The 21,100-nt window shown below is 49.7% G+C and overlaps 1 protein-coding gene across 1 annotated transcript; it reads right to left on the reverse strand.

The window, feature by feature from the left end:
- Positions 1-969: 969 nt before the first annotated feature.
- Positions 970-19,070, reverse strand: LOC134945805 (uncharacterized). Its single transcript, XM_063935315.1, has 12 exons — positions 18,848-19,070; positions 17,635-17,746; positions 17,432-17,525; positions 17,295-17,349; positions 16,206-16,346; positions 5,502-5,662; positions 4,409-4,507; positions 3,877-4,022; positions 3,562-3,733; positions 3,180-3,292; positions 1,909-1,993; positions 970-1,813 (listed from the first exon to the last, which is right to left on the reverse strand). The coding sequence occupies exons 1-12, from the start codon at positions 18,963-18,965 to the stop codon at positions 1,757-1,759; spliced, it is 1,353 nt and encodes a 450-aa protein (XP_063791385.1). The 5' UTR covers positions 18,966-19,070; the 3' UTR covers positions 970-1,756.
- Positions 19,071-21,100: the final 2,030 nt, after the last annotated feature.

A 21,100-nucleotide genomic window follows, 5' to 3' on the forward strand; every position in this document is an offset into this window, starting at 1 on the left:
TATTGTAATGAGCAGACCGCCACCAATGCTGCCTGTAAACTCATTAATGCAATTAGGTTAGGTTAGGTTAGCTTTTAATTATTATTAGGATCGCACACAGATTCATGAGGGGTGAGATGTCTCCGGCCCCCAGTACTCACACGGAATGTAAAAGAAATGCACACATACACCTATCCTCAATCCGCACCAAATACTCCCTCCCCTTCCCGTTTAACGTGGCTTGGAGTTTGCGATTTAGGATTAGTGTTGTGGTCTAGTACCCCGTTAGCAAATTCGGATGAAAAACTGAGGAAAAAGTAGCAAAACTGAGGTACAAGTGCACACTCTAAGGTAAAAAAGCAAAAGACCTGTGCAAGACAACCAACGCCATACATTATTACCTTCTAAACAAAAAAAACCCTAATCCTAAATAATCCCAGTACACTATGTACAAACCAAGGACCTCATTCAGGTTCAGTAGTAATCTGCCATGCTTCCTATCGCATGCTGGGGACCACCTAGGAGAGAGCAAGACCACCCAGCATGGAAAGTGCCACCCAGTGATACAATCACAATTCAATTGTGATCACACGGCAAACTTTACAGCGGCTGCGCGTGACATCACGCAGTCGCCACAAACACGCCTGAGTTGTCAAGACCACTCCCTGCGACGGCTGATTACACTATGAAGGTTCGCACCCACGCTGCGGGCACCGAGCATGCGCAAATACCCCCCCCAAAAAAATCACTTGGTTGCAATTATCGGATTTGCGATTCAACCTGAATGAAGGCCTAAAACGCAAAATCGGGGAGAGGAAGAAGAAAAATTGCTGCAAAGGTGCACAGCATGGGAATTGCATGATATGGCGCAAAAAGGATGGGTGTATATGGGCACATCTGTAGGAGACACAGAGCCCTTATGTGTATGTGTGGGGGACATTACACCCCCCCTCTTCCCTCGTTTTAAAGGATCCAACACAAACACCGCAGTGAAAATAACTTATTGTTTTTGTACAAAAGCAGAACATGATTATGATCACATTACGGGGCTGCTGGAATATTATTTTCAATAGAAAGATGGGGCGTAGTGGGAGCACCCCTTCACACAATACTGGCAGTGTTAATTACATGTTAATCTCGGTTACCATGAGGAAGGCACTACAGGAGGTATATGTACAGTCCCTCTCCCCCCTCACTGAAGAACAAACAGCGTGGTCCTTTTATAGAAAAATATCCCTTTGTTTTCTAAGAAGACAAGATGCATTATCCAGTTATTACAGCGCACAGGACGCATTTGTTTGAGGTCTGATAACGGCAGGACTGCTTAATGCATCCTACGGAGCAGTTGCCTGGGAAGCTCCGCCCCCTCCAGAAATATGCAAATTGACCAAAGCAGTCCAAATGTTGTGCTGGAGAGTGGGCTCCAAAACACACCCGCTCTATGGGTGAGAAGTACAAGCACATCCTTTGGGGGTAACAATAAAAGAATCAGTAGTTGGTTGCTGGTGAAAATACAACAGGTGCATGGTGACTAGTAGCCCTTTGTGGGTGAAATAATGGTTAAGTCAAGCCCTAGTTGGCCAAACAGCTGCCACCGACGTGTGGAGTAAACGTAACAGCAGAATACCAGGGGAGGGGGTTATAAAAACAGGGTACGGGGGATGAATGCCACCCCTGGAGGGTGGAGGAGTGCCGTAGTGTCCATAGGTTGAGCTTCTGGTCAGCCGTGCCCGGCCGGAGGTTACAGTCACTGCAGGGTAAATGGAGACAGGCGGTGTCAGCTCATGTCATGGTCTCCCACGCTCTGCCGCAGGTAATCCTCATACAGCTTTTTCTAGGGAGAGACGGAGAAAGAGACAGTGAGGGTTAGCCGACACTGGAGCTGCCGTAAGCCAGAAGCAGCGTTCCATCTGCAGAGAAACGGCTCACCTGTCTCTGCGCCACGACATCGCCAATGTACGCATGGCGGTCCAGCAGGTATCGCCGCTGCTTCTTGCTCAGAGTCTCGTGTGTCCTAATAGGGTGAGGAGGAGAGTAACACACAGGCTAAAGACAACGGCATGCAGAGAGGCGTGTGAGGCATGGGGCATAGCATAAATGTAAGTCACTTTCTTACCTGTGGCCAGAACACAGAGGGGGAGGTGTATCAAGCCTTGGAGAGAGAAAGTGGAGCAGTTACGTAAATCAGCTTCTGACATTTTAAAGACTGTGCTGATTGGTTGCTCTGGGCAACTTTTCCAGTTTCGCTTGACACATCTCCCCCACAGTGTGCACTTAAGCCAGAGTGGAGAGTACTGAAACAGTAAGAAGCAACAAAGAAGGATGGGGGGGGGCGTGTATGAGAAAGGTGCGCAGTGATTGGCTACACTGCTTTCACATCATAGGGCAATGCCTATTATTCCTCCCTCCCCATTCCAATTCATTATCATAGAACTTCCAGCTCCACTCTATGGGGGTCATGGGGAGGGGGCTGGACGGCGGCGTTAAGCCGCCATTTCGGGGGTGCGGTCCGGCCAACGCAGGCGTGCCCGGACCGTTGGGCGGGCGGGCCGTGGCGGCTGCGTGACGGGGAGCGATGAGTAGCTCCTGGCCAGCACGCTAAAGCTGCGCAGGCCGGGAGCTACTCTTGAAGTGCAAAGGCATCGCCGCTGTGCGATGCCTTTGCACTTCTGCAGGGGAAGGGGGGGGGGGCGGCACTGACATGCGGGGCGGACTAGCCCTGTGCTGGGCGTCCCCCCACATGTCAGTGTGAATGATCACAGCTGTGCTAAATTTAGCACAGCTACGATCAACTCGGAATGACCCCCTACGTGCTGGACGTAGACACGCGTCAGCGGGAGGCAGGACCTGCCTACATATCATACACTATACATATAATACACAGCAACAAGGCTTTGGGGAACTGTTCAAATCCAGCAGAGCCTTGTGAGGTGGGGGAGAGCTGGGAGTCCTGTGTCACATCTCAGACAGCGCAGAACAGGGTAGACCGTTACTGTTCAGTCTATATAACAAATAATCAAGGTTAGGTGAGAAGAGGTGCTAGGCCTTACAGGAGCAAACGGCATCTTCTGTGTCCTCTGGTACTCTGAGGGGTCAGTAACTGCCGGCTTGCTAAGGACATCCCCCTTATACCACAGTAGGGTAAAGGGTATCCCTACAATGCCCGGCGTATCCGAGCGTCACATACAAGAGGCGGGTACCTGAAACATTTCTGTGCCAGAAGCATGAGTAACACAGCCAGCAGCGCCAGGGCCAGGAAGGTGTAACCCACATAGTCTTCCGGGACCAGCGACCACAGCGTAAGGAGAGGCGTCTGGAGGAAGAAGAGGATATAGAGTGATAGACATCAGCCAGGTATATCAGGATAAATAACATTATACACGTCTGTACAGAAGCTCAGAGCTCTCAGCTGTGATTGGATTTGGTGGAATAAAAGTTGCCGCAACGGGCTGCATAACAAGATGAGGGCGGAACGCGTTTGGCCCATGTTTTATACCAGGGCTAAGAAACCCCAATAAACGTGGCTGCAGCACAGACATCCGACCAATACGCATTACAGAGAGATATTATCCTCATTCTCACCAGATAGATCTCCAGGGTCTCCACTCCTGACTTTCCCAGGACACTGGTCCAGATCTCATGGGAGATGGAACCAAACAGGGCGGAGGCGAAGAGGAAGACGGGAAGCAGGAAACCAGACAAGCCGAAGAGGCAGCCTTTAACACGGGCGCGTCGGTTTCTCCATACGGTCTCCCTGTGGAGGAGAAACCCCAGCGGGTTTAGCCCTATCCCCTGCAGAGTGTGTACTGATGGATGCATGGGGGAAGGAGGGGATTTAATACTACGGCACTCAGTCGCTGCGTTACCAATGGCGACATCACAGACCCCATCACTTACTCATCTTCCCGCAGTCTGGTCTCAATGGTCTCAGTCAGTTTCTGGGAGTCTCTCCCCAGAGTGTTGAGCGTGTTCTGGACTGTCTGAGTGATGGTTTTCTCAATGGTCTTACACACGTCCTCGATCTGATTAATACAGCGGCTTGGCTGGAAGAGAGGGGTAGGTATTAGTCGTGGGGAGGGGTCAATAAATCACTTTGTTCCAATCACAGCCAGAAATGACTGGATTCTGCAGCAACCACCACCAACCGCTTCCATTCATACAGTACAGTTATGTTGGATGGAGCTTATGCCTTCAGTGCGAGACAGTCTTTCACGGAAATATGGCAGCATGCAGCACCTACAGACTGCATTGAATGCTTTGTCACTACAGAATCACCATTGCGGTATTAATTGCGATGGGGGTCATCGGGCTCAGGTCTGTGGCAAGAGTTGGGCAGAGGGGATATTACTACCAGGCAGTACAAGTGTCGCCTTGATGATATATATTAGCGTAATCTGCGCTTTGGTATGTGACAGAGCGTCGCCCTCACCTTGTTGGGGTTGGGGACGTAGATGGTCGGCATGTCAAAGCCGCATTTGTTCAATCCGGGCCTCTTACAGAGCTCTTGGACGATCTGCATCAGGACCCTCTGGAAGAAGACAAGCATCTGTTGAACACCAAATTAGTGGCTCCCCAGGATTCCTCGCTAAGCACATACTACAAACAATGCAGAATCCCAGGACTCATTACAGCCATGGAACAGATAACAGATGACCGATAGTCACTAGTACGGTGGTTGGTCCATTTCACTGCAGGCTGAATTTATGTTGAAGAACCAAGAACCACAATACTGGGGCATGGGTCTTGGCTGACAATTTATTTTGGGTTAAGACAAATAAACGTCACATCTGTAACGGTTAGAATAATGATTTTATATTGAATAATAGGCACCCCCCTAACTGTAAACTATAAAAATAGTCTTATAAACGACCAAATCTAGAGGCACTTCTGTCTTCAACATTCTCCCTCTTTCCTAACCGTACTGTCGTCATGGAGGCTCCAGGAGTCGTCACTTTATATAAGAGACACGTTCTACTATACATGACCGGTGTAAGGAGAAGTGCCTGTGTACGGAGCGGCCCGGTTACCACGTCACAAGGTCGCATACATCAAAGAAAAGAAAAGGGGGATGCCTAGGTGTGGCCACAATTACTACATAACGTTTATTCTTCTTTTTTTTCTTTAATATATAACCAAACCTAGTGGAATATTTAAAAGAAAAAAGTTTAAAAATGTATAACAAAAAGTGCAATAAAGTGGGAAATAAAGAAATTTCTGCTGAGTATTATGCTTTTCGCCTAATAAAATCCAAATATGTGAGTATATTTGTCTACCTATGGATGCATATAGGTACAGTATCCCAACTGGGATCACTATAAATGCTTAGAGCAATACATATCTTCATCATTGACCAAAGCATGCTTGTATGTAATCGACAGATGCCGGGGAGGGTGCAGATTTATAGTGTTACTGAGTATCTCTTAATAATCACAAACACTTAGAGGAAAGTAATCCATGATCCCAGGTGTATTTCCGGTGTAAGACAGACCATAAATATAGACTACAACCCGGCTCCCCCTCACCTGCCGGTCGCTCTCCCCTCCGGCCTCATCCGCTTTGCTCAGGAAGAAGCGCAGTTTGTCCCCGTGATTTTCGTTGACCTTCTCCACGATGTCCAGTGTACGTTTGCAGAGCGCCTGGCCCATCGGATCAAAGAAAACCAGCACCAAGTCGCACAGCTCCCCTGAGAGACAGGGAGTGCGGTCAGTATAGAGAGGCCAGAGGTGGGTAACGTCGCGCTAGCTCCATGGACAAGCGTTAATACAATATTTACTGAGAATACCGTTTCCTGTGACAAGGTGACCCCTCGCTGGCTGTCCCGCCATCTTACCACGGCCAAGAAGTGTGGGTACTGCCGCTCACACAGCTTACCAGCAATGCAGCCAGCCAATGCTCAATGTAGCCTGCTGACTTACTAGGAACTAGAGACACCACTGAGGCACTAGGAACTTTGTGCCTCATACCTCCTCCTGTCCTGCGCTCACTGCGTCCCTCCCTCTCCAATCACATCAGCCCCTTCTATTGCAGTGTAACTTTAGCTACAGACATTAATAAGAAGTATAGATGAGCGGGTTCGGGTTTTACTTGGGTCTCAAAACGCCATCTAATTGGCTATCAAAAACAAGAGACATCCGTGAGCCAATATGATGCAGTTTTGAGAACCGAGTAAAACCGAACCCGCTCATCTCTAATAAGAAGCATCACATAACTCTCACTGGCTGCACGTTCCCTACAGAAACCAATCCACAGCCCACATCTCACCTCAGTCCTCCCAGTTCTCTTTGCTCTTCCAAGGACCAGAATTTGATGTCCACATCCTGCTCCAACCCTGGAGACTTCTCCTGCGCTGCTCCTCGCCTATAGATTACACTCCCACACCCAGCCTCAATTTAAATGTCCCAATAAAACCCCACTGGCTGAAAGCGTAGTCTCCAACCTATATTTATTCTAACAGGCCCAGCGGTGCCTCACTACACTCCCCCCCCCGCCTATTAGATTGTTAGCTCTAAGGAGTAGTGTCCCATCTCATCCACCTGTGCATCCCTGTATCATGCCTTTCATAGTCTGTACTGTGCTTTAGGTTTGTACTGTACCTTAGGCAAGAAAAAACAGAAGAGTCTCCCTCTGGTGCGCAAACAGGAGCTGCCTTAATATCCACACCTATGGGGCGTATCCCTCACCCCAGTAAACACTTATAAAGAACAAATCTTTGTGTCACTTGCACTGGGCGCTTCCTTCTATACAATGTCACAACGTAGCATCAGTGAGAACAGTCAATTCAACAAATTTAATACATAAGAAATGAACAGGATACAGAGAATTATACACGTTCCTGGGATATATTTCTTGTATGGAACGCCTTTCTCGTCGTGGTATCCCTAGGGGTCCTCAAAAAACAATAGGGAAATCTTGCGCAATATGTTTTTTTTTATAATTTTGAAACACTAAAAGAAGCAGGGAATAGTATAAAAAGCACATGTAGCACAGGTTAAAAACCCAACATGGGACCAAGAGGTTCTGCACAGGAGACTGTCTCGTTTGTATCCAGAGGGGTGTTTATTGGGATCCGGAACGCTACTTCCCGGGAGGCTATATGGAGCTATTGCTTTACATGTATTTGAGTTCAGTCCTCAAACTTTCCGGTAATTACAACTTCTTGGTCCAATACTGGGATTTAACCTGTGCTTTTTATATGGTCTATATGACCTTTTTTATGGAATACTTATATTGCTGATGTTTATTGTGAGGGATTTGTGCTTTCCCTGCTTGTTTGAGTGTTTAAAAATGTAGAAAAAAAAAAAAACATAAAAAAAAAAAAAAAAGATACATATTGAGCGAGATTTCCCTATTTTTGGCTTTTTTTTATGATGACCCCAGAGGGGTACCACGACGAGAAAGCAGTCCCATACAAGAAATACCCAAAGTGTACGCTACAAAAAGCTTATCATAGGAACGTGTATAATTCTCTGTATCGTGTCCATTCTTATGTATTAAAGTTTGTTGAATTGACTGTTCTCACGGATGCTACGTTGTGACATTGTATAGAAGGGAGCGCCCAGTGAAAGTGACACAAAGATTTGTACTGTACCTTGCTTAGGGGTATATTCAATTGAAGTCGAAAGCTGGCGTTTGTCGAAAAAACTGCAGTTTTAGACTTTTTTTTAGGTCGGACGGGGTTCCGACCTATTCAATCTAACCCCAAATTATTCAACAAGTCGAGGAATTCGACTTGTCGAAAAGCACGTGGATCGGCGGAATAGATGCTGATCCGCGTGCTTGTGTCGAAAACGGGGCAAAAACCGACAGGTTTTGGCCCCCTTTTCGACCATCTCAATTCGACTTTAAAAAAAGACGAATTGAGTTGCGGGAGTAGAGACGGGGAGAGTGCGGGGAGACGGGGGAGAGCAGCGCCGGAGGATGTGTCACAGCCACCGCACTTTTTTTTAAAGTCGAATTAAGATTGTATTGAATAGCCCTTGTCGGATCCATACCGACAAATGAATGTCGGAATGGATCCGACTTCATTTGAATATACCCCTTAGTATATCTAAACACAATACTTAGAGAGCACTAACAAGTGGAATGTTTTGCTCAATTCGATACAATTACCAATATGTATCAACATCAATAAGGTCAATAAAATATTCACAATGGAGATACCATTGGAAGCTTTCAGCTGGTAGATGTCATCATTGGAAAATTGTTCTGCTATAGCCATCAAGGTTCTTATTCAATATGCCGGACGTAATGACGCCTCAGTTTGGCGGCCCAGAGGCAATCACAAGGCAAAACCATGCCCTGTAAGTGATTTCCCCTTTAAAAAAAAACTCCAAGTTCATCCGGCATCCCGTGCGGCCGCTAATCTGAGGCGTCATTACATCCGGACCAATATGCGAGATGTCCATTTAGTTCTGTGAACATTCCCTCTCACAAATAAAATAAAATCACCCAACAATACAGTAACTCTGGAAGCTGATAGTGGCCCTCATTCCGAGTTGATCGCTCGCTAGCCGATTTTAGCAGCATTGCACACGCTAGGCCGCCGCCCTCTGTGAGTGTATCTTAGCTTAGCAGAAGTGCGACCGAAAGGTTAGCAGTTCTGCTATTAAATATTTTCTTGCAGTTTCTGAGTAGCTCCAGACTTACTCCTAGATTGCGATCAGCTCAGTCCGTTTAGTTCCTGCTTTGACGTCACAAACACGCCCTGCCACTCCCCCGTTTCCCCAGGCACGCCTGCGTTTTTACCTGTCATGCCTGCGTTTTTTAGCATACTCCCGGAAAACGGCCAGTTACCTCCCAGAAACGCCCCTTTCCTGTCAATCACTCACCGATCAGCAGTGCGACTGAAAAGCGTTGCTCGACCTTGTGTAAAACTGCATAGTTTTGCGTGAAAGTACTTAGCGTGTGCGTACTGCGGCCTATACGCATACGCAGAAATGCCGCTTTTTCACCTAATCGCCGCGCTGCGACCGAAAGCAGCTAGCGATCAACTCGGAATGAGGGCCAAAAGTATTAAGCCTTAACAAGTGATACAGTTGAGATGGATAAAGGGTGATAAATGACCGGCCAATCAGCTCCTAGCTGTCACGTAACCGGCTGTATTTGAAAAATGACAGTTAGGAGCTGATTGGCTGGTACTTTATCTCTCTTTATCCGTCTACACTTTATCACATGTTAAGGCTTAATACATTTGGACCATTGTGCCGTCTTTGGTTCATACACAAAGAACTCATTGGGGGGAAATCAATTGTTTGACACCATATTCAAGACCTCGATACGTTGCTCATTATACATTGGGCTCCCTCGAGATATTGTGGGTTTTGCCAATAAATGAACATCTCACAAATAGAATAGGAACCGATGTATTAAGCCAGGAGAAGTGATAAACCAGTGATAAGTGCAAGGTGATAACGCACCAGACAATCAGCTCCAATATGTAAATTAATAGTTAGGAGCCGATTGGCTGGTGCGTTATCCCCTTGCACTTATCACCGGTTTATAACTTCTTTTTGCCTACTCCAGGAATAATACATCTGCCCCCTTGTTGGCTATGCGGTCTACAATATTTACTAAGGGGTGTATTCTATAAGAGTCGTAGGAAAGACGGCAGTTTCCGACTGGAAGAGGTCGGAAGTGGTTTCCAAACTATTCAATAAGGGCAAATTTTTTCCGACTTGTCAGAATGCTGTCGGAAAGCATGTGGATCGACGGAATACCCGCCGATCCGCCTGCTGCTGTCGGAAACGGGGCCGAATCAGACAGGTTTTGGCCCCCTTTCCGACAAAGTCAATCCGACTAGAAAACAAGTCGGATTGAGATGAGGAGACGGGGAGCGGAGCGGCGGGCTACAGGGGGATCGGGGATGAGAGGTGCCTTGATGACCGTCTCCCGGCCAGGTACCTCTCTCCCTGCAGTGCCTCCCCCGCCGCTGCAGACATTACCACCGCTGCCAGCTCCGGCCGCCAATCTCAGCTCCCCCCGCCGCACTGTTCCCCCCGCCGGCCGCAGCTCACTGTTCCACCCCCCCGACGCCTTGAATAGGGGTTGTCGGGTCCATTCCAACAATTGGCATTATTGTTGTTGATACGGAATAATAAATTGTATGGAATTGTACAAAACATGACAGTTGTTAGCGCCCTCTATGGGTGGCATTCAATGACATATCACACCCAATCTCCTTTCTAACAGGATCCCCGTTATCGTGCATATTGCGCCCATAGTAATCAGGTTTAGCTGCGTAAAGGATATGGGCACCACGCTAGCCCGGGGGTAACGAGCTGAAAATAAGAATTTACTTACCGATAATTCTATTTCTCGTAGTCCGTAGTGGATGCTGGGAACTCCGTAAGGACCATGGGGAATAGCGGCTCCGCAGGAGTCTTGGCACAAAAGTAAAGCTTTAGGACTACCTGGTGTGCACTGGCTCCTCCCCCTATGACCCTCCTCCAAGCCTCAGTTAGGATACTGTGCCCGGACGAGCGTACACAATAAGGAAGGATTTTGAATCCCGGGTAAGACTCATACCAGCCACACCAATCACACCGTACAACTTGTGATCTGAACCCAGTTAACAGCATGATAACAGAGGAGCCTCTGGAAAGATGGCTCACAACAACAATAACCCGATTTAGTTAACAATAACTATGTACAAGTATTGCAGACAATCCGCACTTGGGATGGGCGCCCAGCATCCACTACGGACTACGAGAAATAGAATTATCGGTAAGTAAATTCTTATTTTCTCTGACGTCCTAGTGGATGCTGGGAACTCCGTAAGGACCATGGGGATTATACCAAAGCTCCCAAACGGGCGGGAGAGTGCGGATGACTCTGCAGCACCGAATGAGAGAACTCCAGGTCCTCCTCAGCCAGGGTATCAAATTTGTAGAATTTAGCAAACGTGTTTGCCCCTGACCAAGTAGCTGCTCGGCAAAGTTGTAAAGCCGAGACCCCTCGGGCAGCCGCCCAAGATGAGCCCACCTTCCTTGTGGGATGGGCTTTTACAGATTTTGGCTGTGGCAGGCCTGCCACAGAATGTGCAAGCTGAATTGTACTACAAATCCAACGAGCAATAGTCTGCTTAGAAGCAGGAGCACCCAGCTTGTTGGGTGCATACAGGATAAACAGCGAGTCAGATTTTCTGACTCCAGCCGTCCTGGAAATATATATTTTCAGGGCCCTGACAACGTCCAGCAACTTGGAGTCCTCCAAGTCCCTAGTAGCCGCAGGCACCACAATAGGCTGGTTCAGGTGAAACGCTGACACCACCTTAGGGAGAAACTGAGGATGAGTCCTCAATTCCGCCCTGTCCTAATGGAAAATCAGATAAGGGCTTTTACAGGATAAAGCTGCCAATTCTGACACGCGCCTGGCCGAAGCCAGGGCCAACAGCATGACCACTTTCCATGTGAGATATTTTAAATCCACAGATTTAAGTGGTTCAAACCAATGTGATTTGAGGAACCCCAAAACTACATTGAGATCCCAAGGTGCCACTGGAGGCACAAAAGGAGGCTGTATATGCAGCACCCCCTTGACAAACGTCTGAACTTCAGGAACTGAAGCCAGTTCTTTCTGGAAGAAAATCGACAGGGCCGAAATTTGAACCTTAATGGACCCCAATTTTAGGCCCATAGACACTCCTGTTTGCAGGAAATGCAGGAATCGCCCCAGTTGAAATTCCTCCGTTGGGGCCTTCCTGGCCTCGCACCACGCAACATATTTCCACCAAATACGGTGATAATGCTTTGCGGTCACATCCTTCCTGGCCTTGATCAGGGTAGGGATGACTTCCTCCGGAATGCCTTTTTCCTTCAGGATCCGGCGTTCAACCGCCATGCCGTCAAACGCAGTCGCGGTAAGTCTTGGAACAGACAGGGTCCTTGCTGGAGCAGGTCCCTTCTTAGCGGTAGAGGCCACGGGTCCTCTGTGAGCATCTCTTGAAGTTCCGGGTACAAAGTCCTTCTTGGCCAATCCGGAGCCACGAGTATAGTTCTTACTCCTCTCCGTCTTATAATTCTCAGTACCTTGGGTATGAGAGGCAGAGGAGGGAACACATACCAGAGCGTCCACAGCTATTGCCTGAGGGTCCCTTGACCTGGCGCAATACCTGTCCAATTTTTTGTTGAGGCAGGACGCCATCATGTCCACCTTTGGTTTTTCCCAACGGATTACAATCATGTGGAAGACTTCTGGGTGAAGTCCCCACTCTCCCGGGTGGAGGTCGTCCACCCCCGGAATGAACACTGCTGACAGTGCTATCACATGATTTTCCGCCCAGCGAAGAATCCTTGCAGCTTCTGCCATTGCCCTCCTGCTTCTTGTGCCGCCCTGTCTGTTTACGTGGGCGACTGCCGTGATGTTGTCTGACTGGATCAGCACCGGCTGACCTTGAAGCAGAGGTCTTGCTAGGCTTAGAGCACTGTAAATGGCCCTTAGCTCCAGGATATTTATGTGAAGTGATGTCTCCAGGCTTGACCACAAGCCCTGGAAATTTCTTCCTTGTGTGACTGCTCCCCAGCCTCGCAGGCTGGCATCCGTGGTCACCAGGACCCAGTCCTGAATGCCGAATCTGCGGCCCTCTAGAAGATGAGCACTCTGCAACCACCACAGGAGAGACACCCTTATCTTTGGTGACAGGGTTATCCGCTGATGCATCTGAAGATGCGATCCGGACCATTTGTCCAGCAGGTCCCACTGGAAAGTTCTTGCGTGAAATCTGCCGAATGGGATTGCTTCGTAGGAAGCCACCATTTATCCCAGGACCCTTGTGCATTGATGCACTGACACTTGGCCTGGTTTTTGGAGGTTTCTGACTAGCTCGGATAACTCCCTGGCTTTCTCCTCCGGGAGAAACACCTTTTTCTGGACTGTGTCCAGGATCATCCCTAGGAATAGAAGACGTGTCGTCGGGATCAGCTGCGATTTTGGAATATTGAGAATCCAACCGTGCTGCCGCAACACTACTTGAGATAGTGCTACCCCGACTACCAACTGTTCCCTGGATCTTGCCCTTATCAGGAGATCGTCCAAGTAAGGGATAATTAAAACTCCCTTCCTTCGAAGGAGTATCATCATTTCGGCCATTACTTTGGTAAAGACCCGGGGTGCCGTGGACAATCCAAACGGCAGCGTCTGAAACGGATAGTGACAGTTCTGAGTGACTCCATCTTGAATCTGAACCTCTGTATGTAAGTGTTCAAGGATTTCAGATTTAAAATAGGTCTCACCGAGCCGTCCGGCTTCGGTACCACAAACAGCGTGGAATAATACCCCTTTCCCTGTTGCAGGAGGGGTACCTTGATTATCACCTGCTGGGAATACAGCTTGTGAATGGCTTCCAATACCGCCTCCCTGTCGGAGGGAGACGTCGGTAAAGCAGACTTTAGGAAACGGCGAGGGGGAAACGTCTCGAATTCCAAATTTGTACCCCTGAGATACCACCTGAAGGATCCAGGGGTCCACTTGTGAGTGAGCCCACTGCGCGCTGAAATTCTTGAGACGGGCCCCCACCGTGCCTGAGTCCGCTTGTAAAGCCCCAGCGTCATGCTGAGGACTTGGCAGAAGCGGGAGAGGGCTTCTGTTCCTGGGAACTGGCTGTTTGCTGCAGCCTTTTTCCTCTCCCTCTGCCACGGGGCAGAAATGAGGAGCCTTTTGCCCGCTTGCCCTTCTGGGGCCGAAAGGACTGCGCCTGATAATACGGCGTCTTCTTATGTTGAGAGGCTACCTGGGGTAAAAATGTGGATTTCCCAGCAGTTGCCGTGGCCACCAGGTCTGATAGACCTACCCCAAATAACTCCTCCCCTTTATAAGGCAATACTTCCATATGCCTTTTGGAATCCGCATCACCTGACCACTGCCGCGTCCATAACCCTCTTCTGGCAGAGATGGACAGCGCACTTACTCTTGATGCCAGTCGGCAAATATCCCTCTGTGCATCACGCATATATAAAAATGCATCTTTTAAATGCTCTATAGTCAGTAATATACTGTCCCTATCTAGGGTATCAATATTCTCAGTCAGGAAATCCGACCAAGCCACCCCAGCACTGCACATCCAGGCTGAGGCGATTGCTGGACGCAGTATCACACCCGTGTGAGTGTATATACATTTTAGGATATTCTCCTACTTTATGTCAGCAGGTTCCTTAAGGGCGGCCGTATCAGGAGACGGCAGTGCCACCTGTTTAGACAAGCGTGTGAGCGCTTTATTCACCTTAGGGGGTGTTTCCCAACGTGCCCTATCCTCTGGCGGGAAGGGGTATGATGCCAATAACCTTTTAGGAATTATCAGTTGTTTTTTTTTTTTATCGGGGGAAACCCACGCTTCATCACACACTTCATTTAATTCCTCAGATGCAGGAAAAACTACAGGCAGTTTTTTCTCACCAAACATAATACCCTTTTTCGTGGTACTTGTATTATCAGAAATGTGTAAAACATTTTTCATTGCCTCAATCATGTAACGTGTGGCCCTACTGGAAGTCACATTCGTCTCTTCATCGTCGACACTGGAGTCAGTACCCGTGTCGGCGTCTGTATCTGCCATCTGAGGTAACGGGCGTTTTAGAGCCCCTGATGGCCTTTGAGACGCCTGGACAGGCACAAGCTGAGTAGCCGGCCGTCTCATGTCATCAACCGTCTTTTGTAAAGAGCTGACACTGTCACGTAATTCCTTCCATAAGCCCATCCACTCAGGTGTCGACTCCCTAGGAGGTGACATCTCTATTACAGGCAATTGCTCCGCCTCCACATCATTTTCCTCCTCATACATGTCGACACAATCGTACCGACACACTGCACACACACAGGGAATGCTCTGATAGAGGACAGGACCCCACTAGCCCTTTGGGGAGACAGAGGGAGAGTATGCCAGCACACACCAGAGCGCTATATATATATATATACTGGGATAACCCTATAAAAAGCGTTTTTCCCTTATAGCTGCTGTTTTTATTATTACTGCGCCAAATTAGTGCCCCCCCCCTCTTGTTTCTGTAGTGCAGGACTGCAGGGGAGAGTCAGGGAGACGTCCTTCCAGCGGAGCTGTGAGGGAAAATGGCGCCCGTGTGCTAAGGAGATAGGCTCCGCCCCCTTCTCGGCGGACTTTTCTCCCGCGTTTTGCTGTATTCTGGCAGGGGTTAAAATACATCCATATAGCCCTGGGGGTTATATGTGGTGTATTTTCGCCAGCCAAGGTGTTTTTATTGCTGCTCAGGGCGCCCCCCCCCTAGCGCCCTGCACCCTCAGTGACCGGAGTGTGAAGTGTGCCTGAGGAGCAATGGCGCACAGCTGCAGTGCTGTGCGTTACCTTGTTGAAGACTGATGTCTTCTGCCGCCGATTTTCCGGACCTCTTCTTGCTTCTGGCTCTGTAAGGGGGCCGGCGGCGCGGCTCTGGGACCGGACTCCGAGGCTGGGCCTGTGTTCGGTCCCTCTGGAGCTAATGGTGTCCAGTAGCCTAAGAAGCCCAAGCTGGCTGCAAGCAGGCAGGTTCGCTTCTTCTCCCCTTAGTCCCTCGATGCAGTGAGCCTGTTGCCAGCAGGTCTCACTGAAAATAAGAAACCTAAAACTAACTTTTTCTAAGAAGCTCAGGAGAGCCCCCTAGATTGCACCCTGCTCGGTCGGGCACAAAAATCTAACTGAGGCTTGGAGGAGGGTCATAGGGGGAGGAGCCAGTGCACACCAGGTAGTCCTAAAGCTTTACTTTTGTGCCCAGACTCCTGCGGAGCCGCTATTCCCCATGGTCCTTACGGAGTTCCCAGCATCCACTAGGACGTCAGAGAAATGATGATACTACGCCCATCAGCAGAAACAGAACGGGTGTGGAAAGGAGGCGGAAAGAATTGAATACCGCCCAAAGTATTGTGTTTCGACGTTCTTATGGTTGTGTCCTACTAACAGGGGACTCTCTTAGAGAGGCGGCTGAATTGATTGGTGCAACGAATAAGCCCTCCAACTTTTTGATTATTATATATTCGAATTATTGCATTAATGCGTATTGAAGATTGTGTATTCCGCTAGTTGAACCATTGTGCGCAGCCTTATAATTAACACTATAATAATATTATTAATGCCGTGTACATTTGAGACACACCCGGGAAAGTCAGCAGTGACAGCTCAGCGGGGTGTGTCCGTCTCAGGCGGGGGTTCGGCAACAATAAGACACACCCACGTACTGATACCTAATCCTATTGTGATCTTTCAGCCTGGCGCGCAGTGCCCTCACCCAGCCACAGGAGAGCTCGGTTCACATCAAACGGGTATTTCATGTCGCCGTCTACCAGCCCTGGCGTGTCCACAAAGGTCACCAAGCTGAACTTCTTCTGCCGAGAGGTGGAGATCTCTGTGCACAGGTATTCAGACACACCTGCAGGAGGAGAGGAGACAGGATCCGGCTGAGCGCATACAGTGCAGGACAGGAGGGGGGGCAAAGGGGAAGGAAGGAGACTGTACAGTATGTAACTACAAGAGACTGATCAAACAGTTCACTCATACAGACATAGCCTTACACATATGCACTCACATACGGAGGATAACACCTTCACACACCCAAATACTGATGCACAGTGCAGGGCAGCACAGTGGTTAGCATTACTGGCGCACAGCGCTGAGTTCATGGGTTCGATTCCCACCACGGCCCTAACTGTGTGGAGTTTGTATATTCTCCCCGTGCTTGCCTCCAGGTGCTCCGGCTTTCTCCCACAATCCAAAAATATACTGGTAGATTAATTGGCTCCAAACAAAAATTAGCCCTAGTGTGTACATGTACTGTACATAGGTAGACTAGATGGACCAAGCGGTTCTTATCTGCCGTCACACGTTTCTAGAATCACTGAGTTTGAGCTACAGGACCGCTAAAACAGGTTGTAAACTCAGACGCCGGACTAGGGTCTTTATTCAGGTTTGCTAGCAAACTAAAAAAAGTTAGCACTTGCAGGTGGGGCAGAAGTAACATGTGCAGAGAGAGTTAGATTTGGGTGGGGGGTGTTCAAACTGAAATCTAAATTGCAGTGCGGAAATTAAGCAGCCAGTATGTACCCTGCACAGAAACAAAATAACCCACCCAAATCTAACTCTCTCTGCACGTTACATCTGCCCCACCTGCAGTGCAGCATGGATTTACCCAGTTGCTTAGTTTTTTGGTTTGCTAACAAACATGACTAACCCCCTATGATAGAACTAGTTATCTACACAGATTCCTCCTGTCCTAATGGGGTTGGATGACCCGGTTTGAGCACTTCTACCTGAGTGACCTTTACAGAGCGGGACCTGGCGACACTGGGGTATACAGTAACATGCAGGTACTGGCTCTTACCTTGGAAGGATTGGAGGGGTTTGAAGTGAGGGTATAAGTGAAGGGTGGCATCTCCCTGGAAGACACACAGAGATAGTTATCACCATACAAATGACCCACCCGCATGTATGACAGATCCGGCAGAACTGGTTACGTACAGTAAGGGACTCTCGCTTGCGGCCGCTGGTAATGAAAGCGAATCCCTGTGTCTCAATGGCAACCCCCGTCCTCTGTATGTGCTCCTCTATGTACCTGCGCAGGGAGAGAGATAGGGAGGGGGCCACACGTGCGGCTGGATATACCATAATTATTATTATTATATATTCCCATGTCGGCCATGCAGTTACACAGCACATCTCACCAATTAATGAAACTACTCTTCCCGGCAGAGTGATTCCCCATCAGCATAACCGTGATCTTCTTGCGGGGAGGTAGGAAGGTGAGGCCCAGGTGAGAGGCCAGGGCAATGAGACCTGGGGAGAGATCAGGGTGTAAGATTGGGTGCACCGCACCAGGACACCCCACTTCACTGCTAAGCACCAAGGTACAGCAAGAGGCAAGTGCAATGATCTGCACAACACTGTTATTGGTGGGAACAATGCTCTGCCGTATACAAGTGTTCAAGGGCAGGCGCAACACCCTGCAGTGGGGCAGGGCGCAATGCTCTGAAGTGCAGCATGGTGTAATGTTCTGCAGTTACGACAGTATGTAGCAATGCTCTGCAGTTACGACAGTGTGTAGCAATGCTCTGCAGTTACGACAGTGTGTAGCAATGCTCTGCAGTTACGACAGTGTGTAGCAATGCTCTGCAGTTACGACAGTGTGTAGCAATGCTCTGCAGTTACGACAGTGTGTAGCAATGCTCTGCAGTTACGACAGTGTGTAGCAATGTTCTGCAGTTACGACAGTGTGTAGCAATGTTCTGCAGTTACGACAGTGTGTAGCAATGTTCTGCAGTTACGACAGTGTGTAGCAATGTTCTGCAGTTACGACAGTGTGTAGCAATGTTCTGCAGTTACGACAGTGTGTAGCAATGTTCTGCAGTTACGACAGTGTGTAGCAATGTTCTGCAGTTACGACAGTGTGTAGCAATGCTCTGCAGTTACGACAGTGTGTAGCAATGCTCTGCAGTTACGACAGTGTGTAGCAATGCTCTGCAGTTACGACAGTGTGTAGCAATGCTCTGCAGTAGGAAAGTGTGCGCAGCAACGCTCCGCAGCTGGGGCAGGGTGCAACGCTCCGCAGCTGGGGCAGGGTGCAACGCTCCGCAGCTGGGGCAGTGTGCAACGCTCCGCAGCTGGGGCAGGGTGCAACGCTCCGCAGCTGGGGCAGGGTGCAACGCTCCGCAGCTGGGGCAGGGTGCAACGCTCCGCAGCTGGGGCAGGGTGCAACGCTCCGCAGCTGGGGCAGGGTGCAACGCTCCGCAGCTGGGGCAGGGTGCAACGCTCCGCAGCTGGGGCAGGGTGCAACGCTCCGCAGTAGAGCAGTGTGTGTGTGTGTGTGTGTGTGTGTGTGTGTGTTTAGCAAAGCTCTGCAGTTAGGGTCGGGTGTAACGCTCTGCAGCCAGCTCTCACCAGTCTCCGGGTCGGTGTACAGACTGTGACAGTCTCTCAGGATCCGCTCATTGACAGACATAGCCCCAGCCATGGCATCAGCATTGGCGGCCGCTCGGACCTTCACCTTCCCGGACATGGTAGCAACTCAGATTCCCGGCGCTCAGCGGAGCCGGCAGATTCTTCTATTACTGCCAGCAAGCCTGAGCTGCGCCGGCTGATGGAACTTGTAGTCCTCTCAGACGCTTATCCTCCGGGAACTCTATAAGGACGTCGCTCAAGAGAACTACATTTCCCGGCATGCCTTGCCGCACAATGCTACGCTATGCCGTGCCAGACCGACGTGGCCTGAGCGTCCGACGTGTCAGGATCATAGAGTTCTGCTTACAGGGCTGCATTCTACTTCCGGGCTATGCGGAAATCAGGGAACCGCCATGATGGCTGTGGGTGTGAAGTCTGGCAAAGCATTGTGTCCAGGTCCTTTGCACGAAGGCAACATAGAAGACACAACCATTGTTGCAACTTACATGGGATGGGAGGCTTAAACTCAAAATAAAGGTTTCGATGTCAACTTTTAAATGACAGAACTGTCAGTCTGGAATGTAAGCACTCACGAGCAGGGCCCTCAACCCTCGTGCTTATCCTTCTTTTTCTTCGAATGCACTAAATCACTCGGTTTTCTGCCACCCTGATACTTATGTCAGTGTCGTCTGCTGATGTAGCTATGTCTATTTACCCTGTACTTGTCCTATATTGTCTTTTACAGTAAGTCACATATTTCCTTTTTGATTATTCATTTATGTACTGAGTAATTGGGTGCTGCAGATCCCTTGTGGCGCCATATAAAAAAAGGATAATAATAGGGCTCCTTCTCCTGGTGGATCCAGCGACCTCGTCCTTGCCCTGCTCTCTACCAACCGAGGCGGGGTCCGGTGGCGTCCGGATCGCGTGGCCTGACCGGGAGCAGGGGCGGCGGTGTTTTCACAGAGCTCCAGTCTACCTGGAGAAGTAAAATAAAGTAAAATAATTTCCACCATTTCCCCCTCCCCACTACCTCCCTGCCTCTGATCCCCCTTCTCCCCTGCACTTGTGGACCCAGAGGAGACGAGCCGCGGAGCCGGGAGACCGAGTCACAGGTCTCTGCGGTTTGTGGCCTTTCCTGCTGAGGAAGCCGGGGCCTCGATTTGGCCTCCTACCTGGGATTCGAGCTCCACAGCGGGGTTCCTGGCCAGACGGAGCCGTGGGAGCAGCACGATCAGCCCACAAGCCTCTCCCCTCCATATGCACAGACCCTGCAGCCTGCCTCCAGCGACACCTGGACACAGAAGAGGGGCTGCCTCTGCCGGCCGGCAGGCACAGTGACGGACCTGAAGCTCTCCCTGCTTGGCTCCCCTGCATGGCGGTCATCTTCCCTCCCTATTCAGGATCTCCTACTGCAGCTCTGCTTGTACTGGTAAGGAGTGGGGGCACTGACGGCATAAAGGAGCATACTGCAGGACACCTTTGATAGACCTCACCACTATTATGCTCTGGCCCACCGTGTTCCTGCTCACGCTCCGAATCTCCCTAGCCCGCTGACCGGCGCTAACCCCCGCCGACCTCCTGACGGTGCAGGAGATCTGTCTCCCTGCCGCTGTGCTCCTGCCGGGGGGGACTGCCACTGCTTGCAGAACCACTTCTCCCTTCACACCCTAGTCCTGCTGCCAACACTGCTATATAGGGGGACACCGCAACTCTCCTCCACCGCCCAAGGCTCGCTCTCCTTCTACCCTCATCCGTCCTCCTCTCACCAGTTCTCCACTGCTGCACCAACTGCTGGCAATTGAAGGGGCATAGGCAGACCACGGAGTCGCCTCCATACAGCGACCCTCTATCCCGGTGTCTGCCTCCATACCAGATGCTGCTGGGGCGCATACTGTGGGATTCTACTGCTCTACTGATCCTCCTCATAGTCCAGGACGCAGTCCCCACTTCGTGACAACCTATGTCCACAGTCTAGCATCGCTTACGCCTCGTCAAGTTCCTCCTGATTCTGTAATTTACGGGCCAATTGGCCGAAGCAGGACACCTGGGCCCTCCTGTCTGTTCTGCTGCCCATTCCTCAGATATACAGTCACTCCAACAAGGTCTTACCCAGCTTCCACTGGAGTCACTATGCCCCACTAACTAATGCTTGGTCGTGTCCGCCAGTGTTTTTTTTTTCTTTCTTCTCTCAGTCCCTTACCCTCATGCATCTAGTGGAGTCATATTGACAGCGTCTGCTCTGTAGATTGC

Source organism: Pseudophryne corroboree, chromosome 7, assembly GCF_028390025.1.
Source record: "Pseudophryne corroboree isolate aPseCor3 chromosome 7, aPseCor3.hap2, whole genome shotgun sequence".
NCBI lineage: Eukaryota > Metazoa > Chordata > Amphibia > Anura > Myobatrachidae > Pseudophryne > Pseudophryne corroboree.